A 21,216-nucleotide genomic window follows, 5' to 3' on the forward strand; every position below is an offset into this window, starting at 1 on the left:
ATACATTAAGAATTATTTACCTTTGATTTACAAGAAAAAATGTTAAAGCAAAAAGTAAGTTTTTAGTGATTCATTTTCAGGATGACATCTGGCCTTTAACATTCTGACAAGCCTATTCCACACTCTTGCTGCTCGTGCTGGTTGGTTCCCCCAGCAGATCTCCACTCAGCCTTGCTACTTGCAGTGCTTAACCAGCTTATGTCTGTGCTTCTCCTTTACACTCCTATAGCCACTTTCTAGAAGGAATCCAATGTATTCTTGTATCCAGCTCTTCAGTTGTCTGTTTCTCACAGGGTATGCACTTTAAGGTTCAGGGCCTGGGGTTTATTCAACTTTGTCACTGTAATATCTGCTCCAGTGCCAGGCTCCAAAGTGCCAATGTTAATGAAGCTAGTGCAGTGATCCTGGAGAGGGCAGGACCTGCAGGGCTGCAATGACTATCATGGCCAGAAGAGGGCAGTAGAGGGGTGCTGAATGGAGATAAGGGCTTCTCCAGAAGTCCTGTGGCACAACCAACTCAACAGGGAACATTCAAAAGCTGGGAGATTACAGGTGGCTCAGAGATGGCCAAGGAATTCAAGGAGCCAAACTTAACTGTTACCTCCCCAGGAGGGTGGTAGGTTTCAGGGATCTGATGAGTGCCTAATATGGGTCTGGTGTTTTATAACTCCTGTTAGGTATCAGTGATATTTTACAACTGGGGAGACTGAGGAGTGGAGGTTAAATAACATGTAAGAAGCAGAGCTTAGCTGATACTGTGGCTCACACCTGTGGGGAGCCAAAGGCCCGTGGGATGTGACCAACTCAGCCTTCCACTAGAGGCTATATGATCAAACAGCAAACTGTTTATCATGAATGCAGGATGTGGGCAAACTCACATGGCCCTGCCACCAAAAGGTGTGCTGAGGGCCTCACTCCCTGGTACAGGGTTCCTTGAAGTTATCTATTGAGAAATCTAGCGCCTATTGTTCTAAGAATGCAGTCTTGCAAGCCTGCTGTGAATCAAGCTGCTGGCAGACAACCACCCCCCGACCCCCCCACCCCCACCTTGCTATCTCTTTTGCCTAATAAATACAGAGGGCTGTGTAAAGCTCAGGGCCCTTGTCCACTAGAGGCAAGGTGCTCCCTGACCCCTTCTTCCAAATATACTCTCTTGTCTTTTATTCTTGCGTTCGTTCCCCTTCATTTAGTCCAATAGGTCCGTGGCACACACCTATAATCCCAGCACTGGCTGAGGCAGGAGGATTGCTTGAGCTCAGGAGGTCAAGACCAGCCTGGGCAACATGGCATAACCTCGTCTCCAAAATACACAGAAACACACACACACACACACACACACAGTAGCCAGGCACAGTGGCATGTGCCTGTAGTCCCTGCTACTTGGGAGGCTGAGGTGAGAGGATTGCTTGGGCCTGGGAGGCAGAGGTTGCAATCCAGCCTGGGCAACAGAGTGAGAGGCCCTGTCTCAAAAAAAAAAAAAAAAAGAAAAAAAAAAAAACAGCCAGTAATCGTGGTTGCTATCGTCTGAGAGTTTGTGTCTCCTTCAAAATTCCTATGTTGAAACCTAATCTCCAGTGTGTATTAGAAGGTGTGGCCTTTGGGAGGTGATTAGGTCTTGGGATTCATGCCCTTCTCAAAGAGGCCCCAAAGAGCTGCCTCAACCTTTAAATGATTTGAGGACACAGTGAGGAAGCACCATTCTATGAACCAGAAAGTGGGCCCTCAGCAGAAGCCAAACCTGCCAGTGCCTTGATCTTGGACTTCCCAGCCTCCAGAACTGTGAGAAATAAATTCGTGTTGTTTATAAGCTACCCAGTGTACAGAATGTTGTAGTAGCCCAAACGAACTAAGACACTGGCTGGCTCCATTGCTATAGCAAGCTCTGCATAAACAGCCTCTGCTTATTCTTATTTGGGTGGTCTTTACTTATTTCCACATTGCTAGTCTCTACTTGTCATAGATTATCCATCAGACAGTCCTCAAAATATATGAAAAAGGGCATATGATATTAGTAACTCAGCGAAACTTTCTCAAAGGTCTATTTAAATTTGTTGCAACACAAAGATTCCAGCAGGTGTCAGATAAAAATGGCGAAGATTCATTCATGTGAAGACAGTGCACTTGACACTTAAGAGATGATTTAGCTCTCAAAATTCTGCTTGATCTATAGTTGGAAGGAAAGGCCTGGCCTAGCAAAGGAAATACAAATAGAAGCAAGGCCCACAAGGGATCCCTTATGCATTTGTACATCATAAGTATCACCAGGCTCATCATGATCACCAGGCACGACCATCAAAACGGCTTTGCAGCTAAGTGTTTACCCACAAAGTTCTTCATTGGCCACTGAAATGTTACTTCTTCTGTCAAGCAATGCCCCAGAACACAGATTTTACCAAATACTGGAATGTTTTTAATCTTATCACTATCCCTCTTTTTACATTTATTTTAAGATGGTCTCACTCTGTCATCCAGGCTGGAGTGCAGTGGCACAATCACGGCTAACTGCAGCCTCGACCTCCCAGGCTCAAGAAATTCTCCCATCTCAACCTTCCTAGTAGCTGAGGCAGAGGCACTACCATACCCAGCTAACTTTAAAATTATTTTTGTAGAGACAGGGTCTCATTATGTTGCCCAGGCTGGTCTCGAACACCTGGTCTCAAACGATCTCCTGCCTCAGCCTTCCAAAGTGCTGGGATTATAACCATGAGTCACTGCATCCACCTCTTTTTACTTTTATCCCATTTTACTTTCTACATCCTACCTTCAAAATTGCTTATCTAGTGATTATGCTCTTTAAAATTAAGCCTTAATAACCACAAATAGGTTTGTACACTTGCCAGATGACAGTATTCTTGTTTCATTACTCCATGTCTTTTCTAAACTCTGTTCTCTTTCCTTCTCCCAAGCTCCCTCTACCCCCACATCCCATCTTCCCAGATGATTCCGCCATGGGGACCTCTGGGCTGTACCTGTGCAAGGACTCACCTTCAATTCTCACCACTGCCCTAATCTGGACAGAGTTTTGTGACTGTGTCTAACATGACATTATTGTGGGGATTGAGGATGAAGCTGATATGCCTCTGAAGAGACTGGCCTGCTTGCTCATGAGGCAAGCATGTTAGACATGATGTATTAACATCTCAGAAGCCCCTGAAGCCATCGCTAGATTTTTTGGAGAAGATAACAGTTGCTATTTGTAATGCTAAACTCAGCTCAGGAAGAAAATGTAAAATTATATTCAACTTCTGCTTAAGAAGACCAAAAAATGTGTAAAAGAGTTTAAAAAGCCCTCTCTGGAAAATGTTTAAAATAAACTTTTTAAAAAAATTATAAAGAAGATTTAGTTATCCAGAAAATTCTCTTAGGTGAAAGGCAGAATTGGCTGACACTACACGTGTATTCAACCCACAAGTAAGTATCAATGTTCAATGGAATGTTTGTGGCATAATTGGGGATAACTAAGTCACTTAGTTGCCATGTTTTTCTTCTTTTGATGTTACCAGCTATATAGTAAAATAGCAGGAAGTCCCAAGTTACCAAAGCTCTAAGCTGCTACTTACTAACAAGGTCCATTGGTGGTTCCTGTTTCACAAGCGAACGCAGCCCTTCAAGACTCCCTTGTAGCCATGTACTGACACGCTGCATTTTTTCATCTCTTTCACACAGCTTGTCTGTTAGATTTTTCATGTCATGCAAGGTCTCTTCACCATTGTCCACCAAGATCTAAAGAAATGGCATTTTAGGGTGTGTCAATATAAATTGCAACAACATAAATAGATACACATTCTAAGAGGATCATGTCCAAAATAAAAATATCATATATGCAAAATTGGTATCAGTCATAAAAATAAGTGCATGTGTACACAGCCAATTCACGAAGTTCTGTAAATAATCTTGGAAAAATGGATTATCAAGTGAGAAGAATAATGGAATGCTCACTGAACTCAAATTTTTAAGTGGATAATGGTAACCATGGTGGTGGTAGCATAAAAAGCTAGTTTCACCCTCAGAGAAGCACAGAGCTGCAGAGGAGATTCAGCCTAACAAAAGGAGCTTTGGAATCAGGCAGGATCTGGGTTGTAAATTCCCATACGTTCACGAACTGTTTGGTCTTGGGCAAGTTACATAAACTCTCTGGGCCTCCACAGCTCCATGTGAAAAGGACACTTTAACGCTTTCCTAATCCAGTGTTTTAATACTTAAATGAGGATTTAGTTAACCAGAAACTTTAAATACTTCAAAAGTGGCAGAGCCAGGATTTTGACCCCAGCCTATCTGACTCTGAAGTGGGGAGGGTGCAGATGCTGCACTGGTAAAACATGAAGAGGTAAGGAGTCCAGAACTGACAACTTTGTCCTGAAACAAAATGTGTTCATTTGGGGCATGCAAAAAAAAAAAAAAGTCTTTCCCACCTTAACTGAGTGGTAGAGTGGGAAGATAGTTTCCCAAAGAATTAAGATTTCATAGTGACGTTTGGTAAAAAAGGACACATTTTAGGGGGTGGTGGTCACAGTAGCATCTAGGACTGCAAGGGAGTAACAGAGTTAGCGTGAATTTCCACCCTGATGTGTGTGCATGCAGGTGCACACAGACATAAAAGCACACGCACTTATTAGGTAGGTTTTAGTTTTTGGAAATATGATATTTATATGGAGGCAACACACACATGCAAAACTCACCTTAACTGTGGTCTGAAATTCAGCCCACAAATCCTTATATTGTGCTGAAATAAAGATTTAAAAAATACAATGGTTACTGACACAATTTGAACATTTTAATAAAAGTCGTGTTATTCATTTTTGTTTTTTCAAAAATTATTTTTATCTAAAAATGTCTACTTCCAAAATGACAGAATAAGTGAATTGGACTTGCCCTCCCACTGCAAACAAATAGAAGAAAGAAGCAAAACATATGAATGAAATGTTTTCAGATGTTGAATGGGCCCCCCAGGACTGTGATACCTGGAAGAAGAGAAACAAAGGAGGTGGGTCCTGCAATCACCCAGCTTTCCACTGGGGGGCACTTTCCAGATCACGGCACTAGCACAGCGGGGTGGTCTTAACACAGACACAAAAAGTTTAGCAAATTGAATCTAGCAATAGACAAGAACAATAAAAGCTTTTGAACAAGTGGGCTTTATGCTTAGAATGGGAGCTTGGTTTAAAAGTCAAACTCAATCAGTGCAACTTACCACACGAACACCATAAAGGAGTAACACTAGCTGAGCATCTCAGTGGCTGTCTGAGCAGCTGAGGCCAGTCACAAAGGCACTCTGTGCTCACATAACTGACCATCCCATAAGTAGCTTGGACACCCTATAAGTAGCTTGGACACCCCATAAGCAGCTTGGACACCCGAGCCTGGGTGAGCCTCCCTGGTTGGCAACACTTTGTATGTGGAGTCACACATTGTTGTTGGGGAAATTAAGTGCATCCCTGAGAAGGTTGCACCAGGTTTCCTCCATACTTTGCCCTCTGTGCCTTTTCCCTTTGCTGCTTTTACTCTGTATCTCTCACTGTAATAACAATAATCATAAGTATAACAATTTTTTAGTCCTGTGAATCATTTTAGCTAATCATTAAGCCTAAGGGTAGTCCTGGGATACCTGATACTGTGCTATAGTTGCACAATTTTTTTGAGATAAAGACCTAAATAAATGGAGATATATACTATATGCTTGGATTAGAAAATACAATTTTATTAAAATGTCTTTTCTTCCAACATTGACTTATAGATTCAGCACAGACCCAATTAAGATCCCAGCAGGGGTGTGTGTGTGTGTGTGTGTGTGTGTGTGTGTGTGTGTGTATAGATTAATTAGGTGATTCTAAAATGTATATGGAAATCAAAGAATTTAAAATAGTGAACGTAATTTTAAAAGACAAGCATACAGGTGCAGAATTCTATTACCCGATGTCCAGACTGCATATGAAGCTATAGTAATTAAGACAATGTGGTATTGGTATAAAGTTAGGCATTTAGAACAAAGGAACAAACCCATAAAATTGATTTTTGAAAAGTTGCTGGGGTAATACGATGGCAAAAGCATAGTCTTTTCAAAAATAGTACTGGAACAACTGGATGGGCACAAGAGAAAACAATGAAATTCAAGCCTTGCTTCACATCATATGAAAAAGCTCACTTGAAATGAATCAGAGATCTAGATATAAACACTAAAACTAAAAAAAATGTACAAGAAAATATTCAAGAGCTTGGGGTAGGCAAAAATGTTTTAGGCAGGAAACGAAAAGTACTAACCTTAAAAGACAAAATAGGTAGATGGGCTTCATTCGAATGAAAAATGTTTACTCTTTCTGAGACACCGTGAAGAAAATGAAAAGCCAAACTTCAGACTGAAAAAGGACTCATTTCCAGAAACTATAAAGATTTTAACTCGGCCGGGCGCGGTGGCTCAAGCCTGTAATCCCAGCACTTTGGGAGGCCGAGACGGGCGGATCACGAGGTTAGGAGATCGAGACCATCCTGGCTAACACAATGAAACCCCGTCTCCACTAAAAATACAAAAAAAATTAGCCGGGCGTGGTGGCGGCGCCTGTAGTCCCAGCTACTCGGGAGGCTGAGGCAGGAGAATGGCCGGAACCCGGGAGGCGGAGCTTGCAGTGAGCCGAGATCGCGCCACTGTACTCCAGCCTGGGCGACAGAGCGAGAGTCCGCCTCAAAAAAAAAAAAAAAAAAAAAAGATTTTAACTCGATAATAAGAAAACAATACAAAGCAAGGAGTAAAAGATTTGGACAGACATGTGACAGATTGTATTTACCAAAGATAGCCCCACAATATATTCCATTCCACAAGTTTTTTTCCCTGGCATGATGCTGACACTTCTTCCATGGAGAGGTGGTGGCTATGACCCCTCCCCTTGCACCTGAGTGACTGCCTCAACCATTAGCTTATTATGAAAGTAACACTGACTGAGGCTAGGTCATAAGATGCCATGAACTTCCACGTTGTTCTCTTGGGATGCTTTTGGAACCCAGCAGGCCAAACAGCTACGTGGAGTGGCCATGAGGAGGTGTTCTGGCCAATGGTCTCCCTTGAGATCCAGCTGAGAGCCAACATTAACCTCAGACACAGGAATGAGTAAGTCTTCAGATGATTTCAGTTCCCGGCTGCTGAATTACCCTCAACCTTCGAGTTGCCCTGGCTGATGCCATGCGGAGCAGACATTTAGTTGTCTTCAACAAGCTCTGATCAAATTGCCAATTTGTGAGCAAAGTAAATAATTTGTCTTCAGCTACTATGTTTGCAATATTGTCACAAAAGATAATATTCAAATGGCCAAGAAACACATGAAAAAGTATACTCCACGTTAGTCATTAGAGAAGTACAAGTTACAATCACAATGAAATGCCATTACATACCTATTAAAATGACCAAAATATTAACAATTTAAAGCGTTTTGACCATTTTAAGTGTTCATGAGAATGTAGAGCAATGGGAACTCTTCTCCATTGTTAGTGGGATGAGACACTTAACAACCACTCTGGCAAATTTATCTGGCAGTTTCTTATAAAGTTAATCATACACTAACCATATAGATTTCTTATCAAGTTAATCATACACTAATTGCTATATAACTCAGCAATTCCATTATAGGTATTTACCCAAAAGAAATGAAACCGTGGCCATAAAAACACTTGTAAACAAATGCTCACAATAGCTTCATTCATAATTATCCCAAACTGGAAATAATCTAAATGTTTTTCGACTGGTGAATGAATGAACAAAATATGGTATATCTGTACAATGGGATTCTACCGTACAGCTATAAAAAGGATAAACTAATGAGACATGCAACAACTTGGATGAACCTTAAAACAATTTGCTGAGTGAAAGAAGCCAGGTATAAAAGTGTGCATACTCTGTCATTTCATTTGTATCTCATAATTAATGACAGAAAGCAGATCAATGGTTTCCAGGAACTAGAGATGGGGTAGGTGATCAACAGCAAAGGGATACAGAGAAAATGTTGTAGTCATGAAAATGCTTTATAGCTTGCTTGTGGTGGTAGTGGTTACAATGGCATGTACATTTGTCAAAATTCACTAATCTAAAAATGGGCGCATTTTTTGTGTGAAATCAATAAAATGGATTTAAATGAAGTGAAAACTTTATGTGTAAAGAGCACTGTAATGGTTAATATTGTCAACTTGATTGGACTGAAGAATGCAAAGTACTGTTCCTGGGTATGTCTGTGAGGGTGTTACCAAAAGAGATTCACATTTGAGTCAGTGGACTGGGAGAGGCAAACCCACTCTCAATCTGGGTGAGAACCATCTAATCAGCTGCCAGCACGGCTAGACTGGCTGAATCTTCCAGGCTTCCTCTTTCTCCTGTGCTAGATGCTTCCTGCCCTCGAACATTGGACTCCAAGTTCTTCAGCTTTTGGACTCTTGGACTTACACCAGTGATTTGTCAGGAGCTCTTGGGCCATTGGCAACAGACTGAAGGCTGCACTGTCGGCTTCCCTACTTGTCAGACTTTGGGACTTGGACTGATCCACCACTGGATTCCTTGCTCCTCAACTTGCAGATGACCTATCATGGGACTTTACCTTGCGATCATGTGAGTCAATTCTCCTTAATAAGCTCCCTTTCATATATACATATATCCTATTAGTTCTGTCCCACTAAGGAACCCTGACTAATACAAGCAGCCACACATTACTTACCCTCCTGAGCTATTAGTTGCCGAGACAAGTCATTTGAGGTGTGCATGAGGGCTTCTTGTCCTTTTCTGTATTTCTCTATGTTATTCTTCAAGTATAAAATGTACTGAAAATTAAAAGCATGTTATTGCTTTTAGCAGTTTAGTTACCATAGATAAATTATCATGTAGTCATTCAGCAAACATGTATAAATTCCTCCTCTGTGTCACCCACCATTCTAGGTACAGGGGTAACAGTGGGGAATAAAATATACCTTGGTCAGGATTCCATCCTGGGAAAGGAGATAAAGAATTCTGCTTCCTATGAAGCATTTCGCTTCAGCACTTAAATAAACATGGCATTCTGAGTATAATTTTCCACAAAAAGAAATTAGAGGGTGTTCTGTCTGAATGCATTATGTCCACAACAAAAATGTTCCTTATGCAAAATGTGTGTGCGGTAGATGTCACAAAGCAGTAATGCTGCCAGACTGGAGTTCAGTGTAAGACCTCAGAGAGATGATTAATTGAGTTAGGAGACTGCATGGAATTACTTACTTAAGTCAGACGTTCACTGGGTTGGGTGCCCGTGGTGGCAGTAGTGACAGGTGACTTTGAGTATTAAAGTCATGGATTTCTGTTCTGATCACCCAATGCCCAGAAACTCTAAAGTCCCAGGAACTCTGAAAATGGGGCTTTGGGACATAAAACTGGTCCAGTTTCAAGAAAGAAACAAATACTATAAACTATCCATAAAAATCTTAGAAATTGTGTTCAGTGCTATAGATGAGGTAGACAAGGGACTGTTACATAGACTGTTTCTAGGCATGTATTATAGGGTCTACTCATGTATCTTTGATGTTGTGTCAGTCTTTTCATAGCTTGTTTTCTGGTATTATAGTAAACAAAAGTAAAAGCCACCTTAGGCCAACTGCAAGACCTCATTCTTGCCCCTCTTTGAACACAGGTCTGCAGACTTGCCTAGTTCAGCTGGACTCTTGTGCTTCTCCCAAACTCTCTGTTTTCTTTCAGTCTGTCTTTTCATCTCCTCTCCACAGCTCACTCCTTCAAAGTTGTTTTTCTCCAGGGTTCTGTTCACAGCCCCTGATCTTCTCACTCAACACACTGTCCCTGAAGAGACTCATCCAGCTCCCAGGTGTAAATCCTGCCTCTACATTAATGATACCCAGTGAGAGTTCTCCTTTGAGCTCCTCACCTGGTGTGGCAAGGTGTCCTTGCTCTGGGGCACTGTATGTGTTTTGTTCAGATTGTTGCACTTAACATACTGAATTGTAATGATCTGTCTGTATGTGCATCTCTTCAGCTAGACCATGAGCTTCCAAAGGGCTGGGGCAGTATCTTACTTATCTCTGTATTCACTGTGTCTTGCCCAGTGCTTGGGACTCAGTGCATGTTTAGAGTAAAGAGAAGCAACCAGCAAAACTGAGTGGTGAGTGAATAAGAAAACAGCACAGGGTCATTTGGTGACTAGCAGATGGAAACTGAATTAAAAAAAACAGGACCTTTGTAATCAGTCTTTCATCAACACATCCATCTGCTCACCCATTGCCAAAACAGCAATACAAATTCTAATTCGTTTAAGAAATAATCTATATCTTGATAGGAAGACAGTCTAGTGGAACAAATTGGTTTGATGGTATGTATCTAGGCTCTTTAGCAAAATTACTTTTTTTTTTTTTTTTTTTTTGAGATGGAGTCTCGCTTTGTCCTCCAAGCTGGAGTGCAGTGGCACGATCTCAGCTCACTGCAAGCTCCACCTCCCAGGTTCACGCCATTCTCCTGCCTCAGCCTCCCGAGTAGCTGGGACTACAGGCACCCACCACCGCGCCCGGCTAATTTTTTTTGTATTTTTAGTAGAGACAGGGTTTCACCGTGTTAGCCAGGATGGTCTCGATCTCCTGACCTCATGATCCGCCCGCCGTGGCCTCCCAAAGTGCTGGGATTACAGGCGTGAGTCACCGCACCCGGCTGCAAAATTACCTTTTCAAAGTACATTAGTACCTATTATGCCATTTTAGTTTATTAAAAAAGCATGAGTGGTGGGATAACTATTGCCATTTAACAGATGAAAAAAATTACCCAGTGAGGTTTAGGGATTTTCTTCATGCCATTGGACTAGTCACTGATTTTTTTCTAGCTATTAACACTTCTAAAAAAAATACAGCTTCAATTTACACATCTATAAAAGGGACATAATGTATTATCCACTTTTTAAGGTTACAGTCTTAAACATCAAATGAGACTGAATCCCTCTAATATTACAGGTATTGTGCAAAACACTTGGGGTACATTGATAACAGATCTTGACCATGAAGTCATTATGGATGACTGGAAAAAATGATTTTAGAAATTGTATTTCTTTTGCATTTTCAGTTTATAAAGAAGTGACATTGAACCTGTAAGTAGCAGCTATTCCCATTTTAAGAGGCCAAAACGAAGCTTACAAGTTCAGTGATCTGCCCAAAGTCACACAGTGTCACTGGTGAATGACAGACTCTAATCTATGTCTTTCAAACTAGAGAATATTACATAAAGTTTTGTTGTTATTGTTTTGTCACAGTATATAAAATGTAGGACTCTATGCACTTTAAAAATATGCTTTGAATGCAACAGTTCCGGGCATTAAAAATCAGTGTCTTATAAATATCTAATTATTAAATATAACATTTTAAAATGTTAAAACAAATAAATTTTAAGTATAAATAAGACTTCAGTTGTAGGGATTGGATGAACAAATTCCTCTGCTATAAAAAGAGCTATAATCAGTGTGAAATAGACAACCTACTTTTTAAAAAATGGGCAAAAGTCTTGAACAGTCACTTCACAAAAAAAGGATATCCAAGTGGCCAGCTACATAGAATAGGTACTTCAACAGTGATCAGGAAAACACAAATTAGTGGGGCACCACTGTACACCCATCAGAATGGTTAAATTGAAAAAGACAGTTTTGTGAGAGTATGGAGCAACTGGTGCTCTCATGCATTGCTGGTGGGAGTGGCAATTGGTGTAACTCCTTTGGGAGACTGGGGGTATGTACTAAAGTGGGAGATATGCATCCCTATAGCTCTACAATTCCACTTAAGATGTACACTCAGCAGAAATATGTATGCATGTTCACCAAAAAACATGAACTAGAATGTTCACAGCAATACTATTTGTAATAGCCAAACATTAGAAACTCTTTGAATACTCATCAATAGTCTAGTGTACAAATGCATTGTAGTCGTAGTCATATAATGGAATACTATACAGAACTAAGAATAACAAACTACACTCAACAATAAGGCTGAACCTCACAAACATAATGTTGAGCATAAGAACCTGCACTGTATTGTTTTATACCTATAATGTTCCAAAACAGGGAAAACTAGTCTATGGTGTTAGCATGGTGGTACCCTTAGTGGGGCTGGTTAGTGACTAGAAGGGGCATAGAGGATATCTGGATACTGATAATGCTTTGTTACTTGATCTGGGTGCTGGTTACACAAGTGTGTTCATGGAGCTGTACACTTGCAATCTGGGTACTTTTCTGTGTGTACTTTAATCGCCATTAAAAATTTGTCAAGAGCTATTCTCTTCTCTCATAACTATTACAGGTCTAGTCAATTAATCAAAGCCATCATGCAAAGCGTGGTGCTCTTAAACTTACTTCTTTTAATTTTGTATTTTCCAGGAGCAGAAGATCTGCTTTTTGGTCATTTATATAGAATTCATTTTCTAAGTTCTTTAGAGTTTCAAAATGATCTTTGGTTTTTTTGCTTTCTTGATCTCGTAATTGTTTTAATTCTTGTTTTATATCCTCCTGCTCAAACAGAAAACCCCAAATTATCTCTGAGTTCAAAGAGTAGGGCATGAGGGTATTATACTGCCTAGGTCACATTTGGAGCCAGATTCTAAATTAATTCCTGAAGCATCCAGCAGAGAATAGATATTTTTCCTTAGAAAAACCTATCAACCCCACATTTATTCATGGACTCTAGGAAGGGGGTCTGTGGACTTCAAGATAAGAACCCCAGACATTGAGACAACTTCACAAAATAAAATATACAGTCAGCCCTCTGTATCTGTGGGTTCTGCGTTTGTGGATTTAACTAAAAATGAATGGAATATATTCACAAAAATAAAAAGAATAACATCAACAAATAATACAAATAAAAACAATACAGTATGACAACTACTTACATAACATTTACATTTTATTAGGTATTATCAGTAATCTAGAAATAATTTAAAGTATATTGGAGAATGTGGGTAGGTTATATGCAAATATTACACCACGTTATACAAGGGACTTGAGCATCTGTGGATTTTGATAGTCATGTTGGTCTTGGAACCTCCCCCATAGATATCCAGGGATGACTGTACCTTGATATATAAACAATCATTCGGCAAAAATAGAGAAGGGGAAATTTATTGAGGCTTTTAAAGGAGGACTTAATGTTTCTTGAAGAAAGAAGAAGATTACTTTATGAATTTTTCAGAATTCTCTATTGTTTTCTCTATTGAATTCTCTATTCAGTTCTCTGTTATTATACTATTATAAATTGCATGATATTTATTCATTGTATAATCATCACCAGCAGCATCTTATTAAGAAAATAGAACTGTATATATACTACACTTGTAATTTTCTCCTTCATATTTTCCTATATATTCCTTCATATTTTATAACATATTAAAAGTTACATTTTGAGGCCAGGCGTGGTAGCTCATGACTGTAATCCTGGCATTTTGGGAGGCCAAGGCAGGCAGATCACTTGAGGTCAGGAGTCCGAGACCAGCCTGGCCAACATGGTGAAACCCTGTTTCTACTGAAAAAGACAAAAATGAGCCGGAAGTCGCTTGAACCCAGGAGGCAGAGGTTGCAGTGAGCCAAGATCCTGCCACTGCACTCCATCCTAGACAACAGAGTGAGACTCTGTCTTAAAAAAAAAACAGAAGTCACATTTTGATATCAACGCATCTCAAAGAATGTTTCCATTTTAATTAACCAACTCCACATGCACATGCTTATCACCAACTATTGATTATAAATTTTTAAAAGGCACTAAACATCTCTTTACCTGCTACTAGTTCATCCACTCCCCCACCACAACCTTTGTTTCACTCACCCTTAAAAAGCAGAATCAAGTTTCTAACTTATAAATAAGAAAACCAAGGTCCACTCAGTGACTGCTCCACAATTACATGTTAGTCGGTTATAGTTGCTCTCTCTCTTTCTCTATATACATATACACATAAGTATATATATACACATATGTACATAAGTATATGTATACAGGTGTATGTGTATACATATGCATATATATATGTATGCATGTGTTGTAACAAAGATTTTTAAACATTGAGATTGCACGGGTACATTTAACAAATGTGATTTCATGAAAACTTCAATGCCAGTTAAATATTACCATCTGTATATACCACTACTTTAATTTAAAAAAATGAATGAATGCATTGATCCTTTACCGTGTTGCTAATGTATCTTGAAAAATCCCTTGTAAACAGAAAAATATGATTGTTCAGCAAATCCTCCTCCTGTCTTTGTGCTATTAAAACAAAGAAAAAAAACCTCAAAAATTTAGTTTAAAAATATTAATCAAAGAAGTACCTAGTTTTAAAAGTCAAATTCTCTCACAAGGTTTATAACAAAACCCAGCTGTCAGGCGCTCCACATTGCAATGTTTAGTCCCGTATGACTCCTCAGAAGCAAACATTTTTCACTCTTTTTAGTTGTTTCTTCTTCCATTTAGTTCAATTTTCATTAAAAATAGGCATATGTGCCTATTTTTATTTATCATTTTCAGGCATTTTCTATTTACTTAGTCCCATTCCCACATCCTTCTCCTACACCTACAACCTCTATATTTCCTCCCTAACCTTCCTATGAAGTTACAGTTTTTGTTTAAATAAATTGTAACTATTTAGATCATTATGGCAATAAGGATTATCCCCAATGAGCCAAATGGTATAATATAATTATATTTTCCTTTTAGTATAACATTTTATTTTTTCTTGGAGTTAAAGATTGCTTTATTAAAAAATTGCTCAGTATTTCATGTACATATAATTAATTCATACCAACATCTACAACAGAACTGTACCACCTTTCAAATTTTATTTCCCATATAGTCAAACACATTAACATATCAGTTTCATTTCTCCCCTCTCCCTCAGAACCTCCCTCTGAGATATGCCTTCTGGAATCTTTTCTTTCTTTGTGCTAGATTTGCAGTTGACTTCTTGGGACTTCCTTTTGCATTTTTCTTTTTCTTTTTTTAAAGGTTTTATTCAACCAGAACGCTCTGCATTATTCTTATGTTGGACCTCCTGTTTCCTAAATTTCTTATACTCTTTTTCTTGATTCATTCCTTCTGTTTGTTGAAGCAAATTCTATACAGCTTCAGGAAAAAGAGTAAATGGGATAAATGTTTTGAGATCTTGTATATCTCAGTATGTTTCTATTCTATAATCTCGATTGATAGTTTAGCTGGGTATCTAATGTTGGAAATTATTGTCTCTCAAATTTTGAAGGCATTGTCTTATAACTTCTATAATGTTGCTGTTAAGAAGTTTGAAATGATTCTGATTTCTAACAGTTTGTGTGAGATCTCATTTTTCTCTCTAGGAGCTTTTAGGATCCTCTCTTTCTATTTTTCCTTCTGAAATTCCACAGTGATATGGCTTAGTCTTTTCTTTTAAATATTGTTTGAGGATTTGCTTGGACATTTAAAAATGGAAATCTATATTCTCTAGTTATAAGAAATATTTTTGTATTATTTCTATGATAATTTTATTAGTTCTTTAAAAACATGAATATATGGCTATATCTTGATTTATCATTGTCAGGCAGTTTCTATTTACTTTGTCATATATAGTAGAGGATAATTTAGCATGCTTACTCCCATTCCCACATCCCACACCCACACCCACACCCTCTACATTTCATCCCTAACCTTCCTATAAAGTTATGGTTTTCATTTAAATAAATTGTAACTGTTTAGATCATTATAATAAGGTAAGGATTATTCACTGATTTTTTTCTGTTCTTCTTGTTAGGTAGATATTTGGCATCTCAGAATAGTTTTTAAATTTGCTTACCATTCTCTCCTTTTCCTCATCTCCTTTTGTTGTTGTTGTTGCTCTATTTTTACAGAGATTTTCTTAACTTTTCTTATAATTCTCCTATTGAATTTTGACATTTGTTATTTATACTTTTAACTTCTGAGAGCTCTTTCTGTTCTCTAATCTTTCTTTCAGGCATATTTTCTTTTTTCATATATGCAATATATTTATTTATCTAAGAATATACTCTTTAAAAGTATGCTTATGCTCTTTGCATTTTCTCTGTTTCCACCAAGTTCTCTTGTTCTTTCCATTTCAGTTTCTTTTTCACACTGGGTGCTTCAGATCTTTGTCTGATCCCATTTAATAGTCCTGGGTGAGCTTCAATATACAGTGATCAGGAACGAACCAGCCATTTGAGGGGACCATCGAATGCTGGTGCTGTTGTGGGGCTTTTCCCTGAACTGTTCAGTTTCCTTAGAGGAAGAATACATTAGTCTCCTTCCTCAGGTTGGGGTAAGGGATTATGGAAGAGTTCACAACACCATTGGCTGGCAGCATTCATCAAGCTGAGCTCAGAGGGGGATCTCAGTGGGGATCTCAGTACAGTACCTGTCTTCTGCTCTCAACCATATCTGATACCTTGCAGTCTGAAGACTTCCGGTCCAGTTTCTTTGCCAGCATTGAGGAGGAGTCACTCAGCTAACTGCACAAGGAGGGGGTTTGACCTGGAGCTCTAATTGCTCTTTATAAAGACTTTTCAACCAACCTTTAGCCCTGTGACTCATCTCAGCTGTCATAGTTTCAGGGGACGCCACTGCCTGTGACTTTACAGCTTTGGGGGAAAGAACTTTTTGCCTACATGGTGCTCTTTTTGGCAGGCTCTTGGTATTTATATTTCTCTTTCTACTTCTATCCAATTACATCTTCCCAAAATTTGTTGATATTTATTATCAGGTAATAAATAAATAATAAATCAGCAGATAGCAAATGTCTTATCTCTGCCAGTGTTTTGGTACTTATGGATTTGTATCTTTTTTAAAAAAAAAAAACCTTTATATACATATTTGGGAGTTTTATGAGGGAACAAAGATATATGTATATGCTTTATCCATCAGATTTAACTAAAAGCTTTCTGTGTGTGGAGCCCATGCATGCCATTCTCTGTAAATGTAACTGCTGACAAGCCAACTTTCCTGCTCTTATGTTCCCTTTACTTCTTTTCTCCTGTCTTCCCCTCTTTTATCTACTTTCTTCAGCATTTTCTCCCCTTTGTTTACATTAAGAGGTTCAGTACTTGTAATGTATTACTTACTTTTATGCTCCTAGTGTTTCTTACATCCATTACCTAGTACACGAAGGGATAGGAAGAATGGCTGGGAAAGTAGAAAACTGGGAATAGGCCGGGTGCAGTGGCTCACACCTATAATCCCAGCACTTTGGGAGGCCAAGGTGGACAGATCATGAGGCCAGGAGTTCAAGACCATCTTGACCAACATGGTGAAACCCCATCTCTACTGAAAATACAAAAATTGGCCGGGCATGGTGGTGCACACCTGTAATCCCAGCTACTCAGGAGGCTGAGGCAGGAGAATTGCTTGAACCCAGGAGGTGGAGGTTGCAGTGAGCCGAGATTGCGCCATTGCACTCCAGCCTGGACAACAGAGCGAGACTCCATCTCAAAAAAAAAAAAGAAAAAGCAAGTAAGAGACCTATGGATTGTAAGTCTGGGTAAAAGTAGTAAGAGGCCAAGAAAACCTACTTAAGTTGACTACATGAAAACCTGACAAGAAAGTGGAAAATCATCTGAGGAATGGGAACCAGGTCAATTACCCATGTATTATTATTACAACATTCTTACATTTTTAAAAATCCACCCTCCTTGGCAATAATCACTATTCACTTCTGAATTTTTTTTATTCTACATTTGAATATACTGGAGTTCCATATGAATGTACCATTTTGACACAGGCGATTTTAATTCCTATCCCCATATTCGTCTTTGCTAACCAGTAGACAATTTTTCTTCCCATTCTAATCCTTTCTGTAACTTTTGGTCCTGGCCTTCTGATTCCCATGTGTCTTCTTTCATCATCTAGAAGATACAAATTCTGGAAGTTGTTCCCACTAAAAGACCTGGGCAGATTCCTTAGATAATGACCCTCTATTCCCCAAATGCAATACAAGACTCAAAATCCAAAAAGATGATTCTGGGCCAGGCACAGCACTTTGGGAGGCCAAGGCAGAAGGCTCTCCTAAGCCCAGGAGTTTGAGATTAGCCTGGGCAACATAGTGAGACCCTGTGTGTTTTTGGTTTTGTTTTTTAAAAAAAAAAAAGATTCTGCATATATAAACTTTGGACCTTGGGCACAGGGTTGAATGATTACATCCAATTTTTTGTGGAAAAAATAATTATTTTTATATTAAACATACATGATTATACTATGTAATGTAATTAAAAATATGCATACTTTCAGACATATTTCACATCCTCTACTAACTCCCAGATCTAAGACAAGCTCTTACCTATCTGTGCCTTAGGAGGAACTTAGTGAAAACAAATCTGAGGAGTGCTTACTCAATAAATGGTTAAAATCATAGCAGGAAAAGAGATATAATTTGCAAATTCATGGTAAGAAATAGAAAAAATTTCCACGTGGTAGCAAACAAATGAATTAGTTCTACTTTTCCCAAGTATAGAGAGAAATAAAATAATATAGTAAAGGACTAAATCTTAAATAGTTTTTAAAAGAGAAAAGGAAAATTTTGACAATAGCAACAGTAAGATTGTAGTGTGGAGGAGAAATTAGTAGGTGAAGCAAAAACTAGAGAGTAGAGAGCTAAAGGTAATGGGGAAAGGTCGGTGAGCTTCACCATTGGCTTGCAACTGATGACCTGCCTTGTGTTAGAAGATGACAGTGAAATCCTTACCTGGGATTGAGTTTAATTACTAAATGCTTCATATGTACCTGTAATAGCATTACTGAGCTCTTGTAACTTTCTTTTTTTCTCTTTATACTCTTGTTCTGCCACCTGAAGTTGTGGAAGACACTCAACTAGTTCTTCTTGCTTTTCTTTGTTAATTTGTGTTTCCTTAACAAATATTTCCTTTAAAGAAAATAAAACCAATTGAGAAATATAATTTTGGATAATTCACACAACAATTTAAAGTAGAATGTAAGTTTTTTGAGGGAAAGAGTTTCATCTGTCTTGGTCTCCTATCCTGAGGTACATAGAAAGATATATGGCATATACTAATCTTTTAATAAATATTTGCTCCCTGACTCACTGACACTCTGACAATCCACAGAGTAAGGAGATTAGATTCAATTGGTTCTCTAAAGATCCCTTCTGCTTTAACCTCTTCTGCTATATCTCTATGAACACTACCATGTATACAGCCCAAAAACATATCTGAGAAAATTTCCTTCAGTAATATTTTACCAAAAAGAGGCAGATAAACAGAATACACTTCTAAGAAATGCTGGATGTGAGAAATGGGAAGAGGATAGAAGTAATTGGATATAACGTTAAAATAAATGGGTAAAAAGTGCCCAAAGCAAAACATGAAGATGCCTGCCTACTTATTGAAACTCAAGTTTTGTTTACTTTCAAATGGAATAATAGTTAGACCTTTCTTAGCAAATCAGAATGGATTTTAAATGGTGACTAAGGCAGAGACCACCAGCTGATGTTTAATATTTGTTCTCTTCTCCTTCAATATGAGGGCTCCTGAGTTTCAGCTGAGCACATGGCTTCTGGCTAGAGTGTGGTTTCCAGGCTTCCCTTGCGGATGGGCGTGACCAAGGAGTTTGTGAACGGAAGTCATTTGTGCCACTTCTGGGCTCTGCTCCTGCAACAGGAACGGCTGTGTGCTCCCCTGGTCCTTTCTTCCCTCCCCTGGCCAGAGGAGAATGAGAATGGAAGCTACTCCTTGACACACAGATGTTAGGCTCATGCTGAGAATGGCAGAGCCACCCTGCCAGCCCTGGACCCCTTCCCAATGGCCTGGATTGGGAAAGAGAAACAAACATCTCTCTTGCTATAATGACCCCTTTGAGCATTTTCTCGACTAGATGCTCAGACTCACAAAATTTGATTAGGCTACACTTGACCCAGTTTACTCTTAAAAACTTTCAGTTTTAGTTTTCATTTTTGTCCAAGTCGTATGCACACATAATTGGAAGGAAATGCTAAATTTTAGCAGGGCAGTGCCAGGCATGCTTTCCTATTGGGAGGTGTCTGCACAAAGACAGCAGACCAGTGGCTTCATCTAAAGTGATAATTTAGATGCAAAAGAGAGAGACTCACACAGGTGGGGTTATAGCCTCTCTGGCTTAGAAACCCCATGTTCATACAGGAACTAGTATCTCTTGGACACACCTTCCAGGTTTCAAAGGGCATACCCACTTAAGACAGCCACCAAACCCAGGGAAGCCCAATGCCACAGTTTCCCGTGGGTTATTTTTCCAGTCAAGATGCAGCGTACAAATCAGGAGTCATTGTTATACAAGCAATGTTGCTTCATAATACAGCTGATATTCTACCTTCATCAGGCTATTAGGGGAAGGAGCCAGGAAGTTAACCCAGGGCCAGTTTCCCAATAAAAAAAGGAAAGAGGGTTGTTAACCCTTTTCACATCTTGCTTATGCTCACCATGTTTTAGTATATCTTTGATAGAATAGTTTTCTTGCACCTTAACTAATACATTCATATGCTGGCTGATGTATCTCCTCCCAAATTGCCATTAGCATCATTATGAATAAATACAAAGAAGCTAAAATGCATAGAAAAATACCATAATTCAAAAATATCATAACGCAGAAGCAGGAGTACATTTCTCCAGACTTCAACATTTAGGCAGGTTGAGTTAAGAAACTCAATCCAGCCAGGCGCGGTGGCTCGTAATCCAAACACTTTGGGAGGCCGAGGCGGGCAGATCATGAGGTCAGGAGATCGAGACTATCCTGGCTAACATGGTGAAACCCTGTCTCTACCAAAAGTACAAAAAAATTAGCCGGGCGTGGTGGCATGCACCTGTAGTCCCAGCTACTCGGAGGCTGAGGCAGGAGAATCGCTTGAACCCAGGAGGTGGAGGTTGCAGTGAGCCAAGATCGCACCACTGCACTCCAGCCTGGGCAACAGAGTGAGACCCCGTCTCAAAAAAAAAAAAAAAAAAAAAGAAACTCAATCCTGTATTATCCATATTATGTTTTTTAAAAAAGAATAGCCTGTAAATACAAGTTTGTATGTACATGCATTAATTCATCCCCATTGCCTGCACGCAGCTCAGATTCCCAGGGCTGCCCTGGGAACCATTGTCTTGTTCTGTGCTCTGAAAGAGACTGTAGGGTACCAGGTTCAGTGTAGCAAGTTGTTGCTTGCCTGTGGGCTCAGGTTGTTGGAGTGGGGCAGCCAGTCAGGTTCACATGGTCTTCAGATCCTTCCATATGCTTTCTCATGGT

The 21,216-nt window shown here is 39.2% G+C and overlaps 1 protein-coding gene across 1 annotated transcript in view; it reads right to left on the bottom strand.

Annotated features, from left to right (window-relative positions):
• Window positions 1-21,216, bottom strand: part of CCDC175 (coiled-coil domain containing 175) — a 62,009-nt gene that overhangs the window by 2,452 nt on the left and 38,341 nt on the right. The window contains 6 exon segments of the mRNA XM_005561385.5: window positions 3,561-3,723; window positions 4,680-4,723; window positions 8,691-8,793; window positions 12,336-12,488; window positions 14,156-14,235; window positions 18,721-18,859. Of these exon segments, the coding sequence (XP_005561442.4) occupies window positions 3,561-3,723; window positions 4,680-4,723; window positions 8,691-8,793; window positions 12,336-12,488; window positions 14,156-14,235; window positions 18,721-18,859 (682 nt within the window).

Source organism: Macaca fascicularis, chromosome 7 (assembly GCF_037993035.2).
Source record: "Macaca fascicularis isolate 582-1 chromosome 7, T2T-MFA8v1.1".
Lineage (NCBI taxonomy): Eukaryota > Metazoa > Chordata > Mammalia > Primates > Cercopithecidae > Macaca > Macaca fascicularis.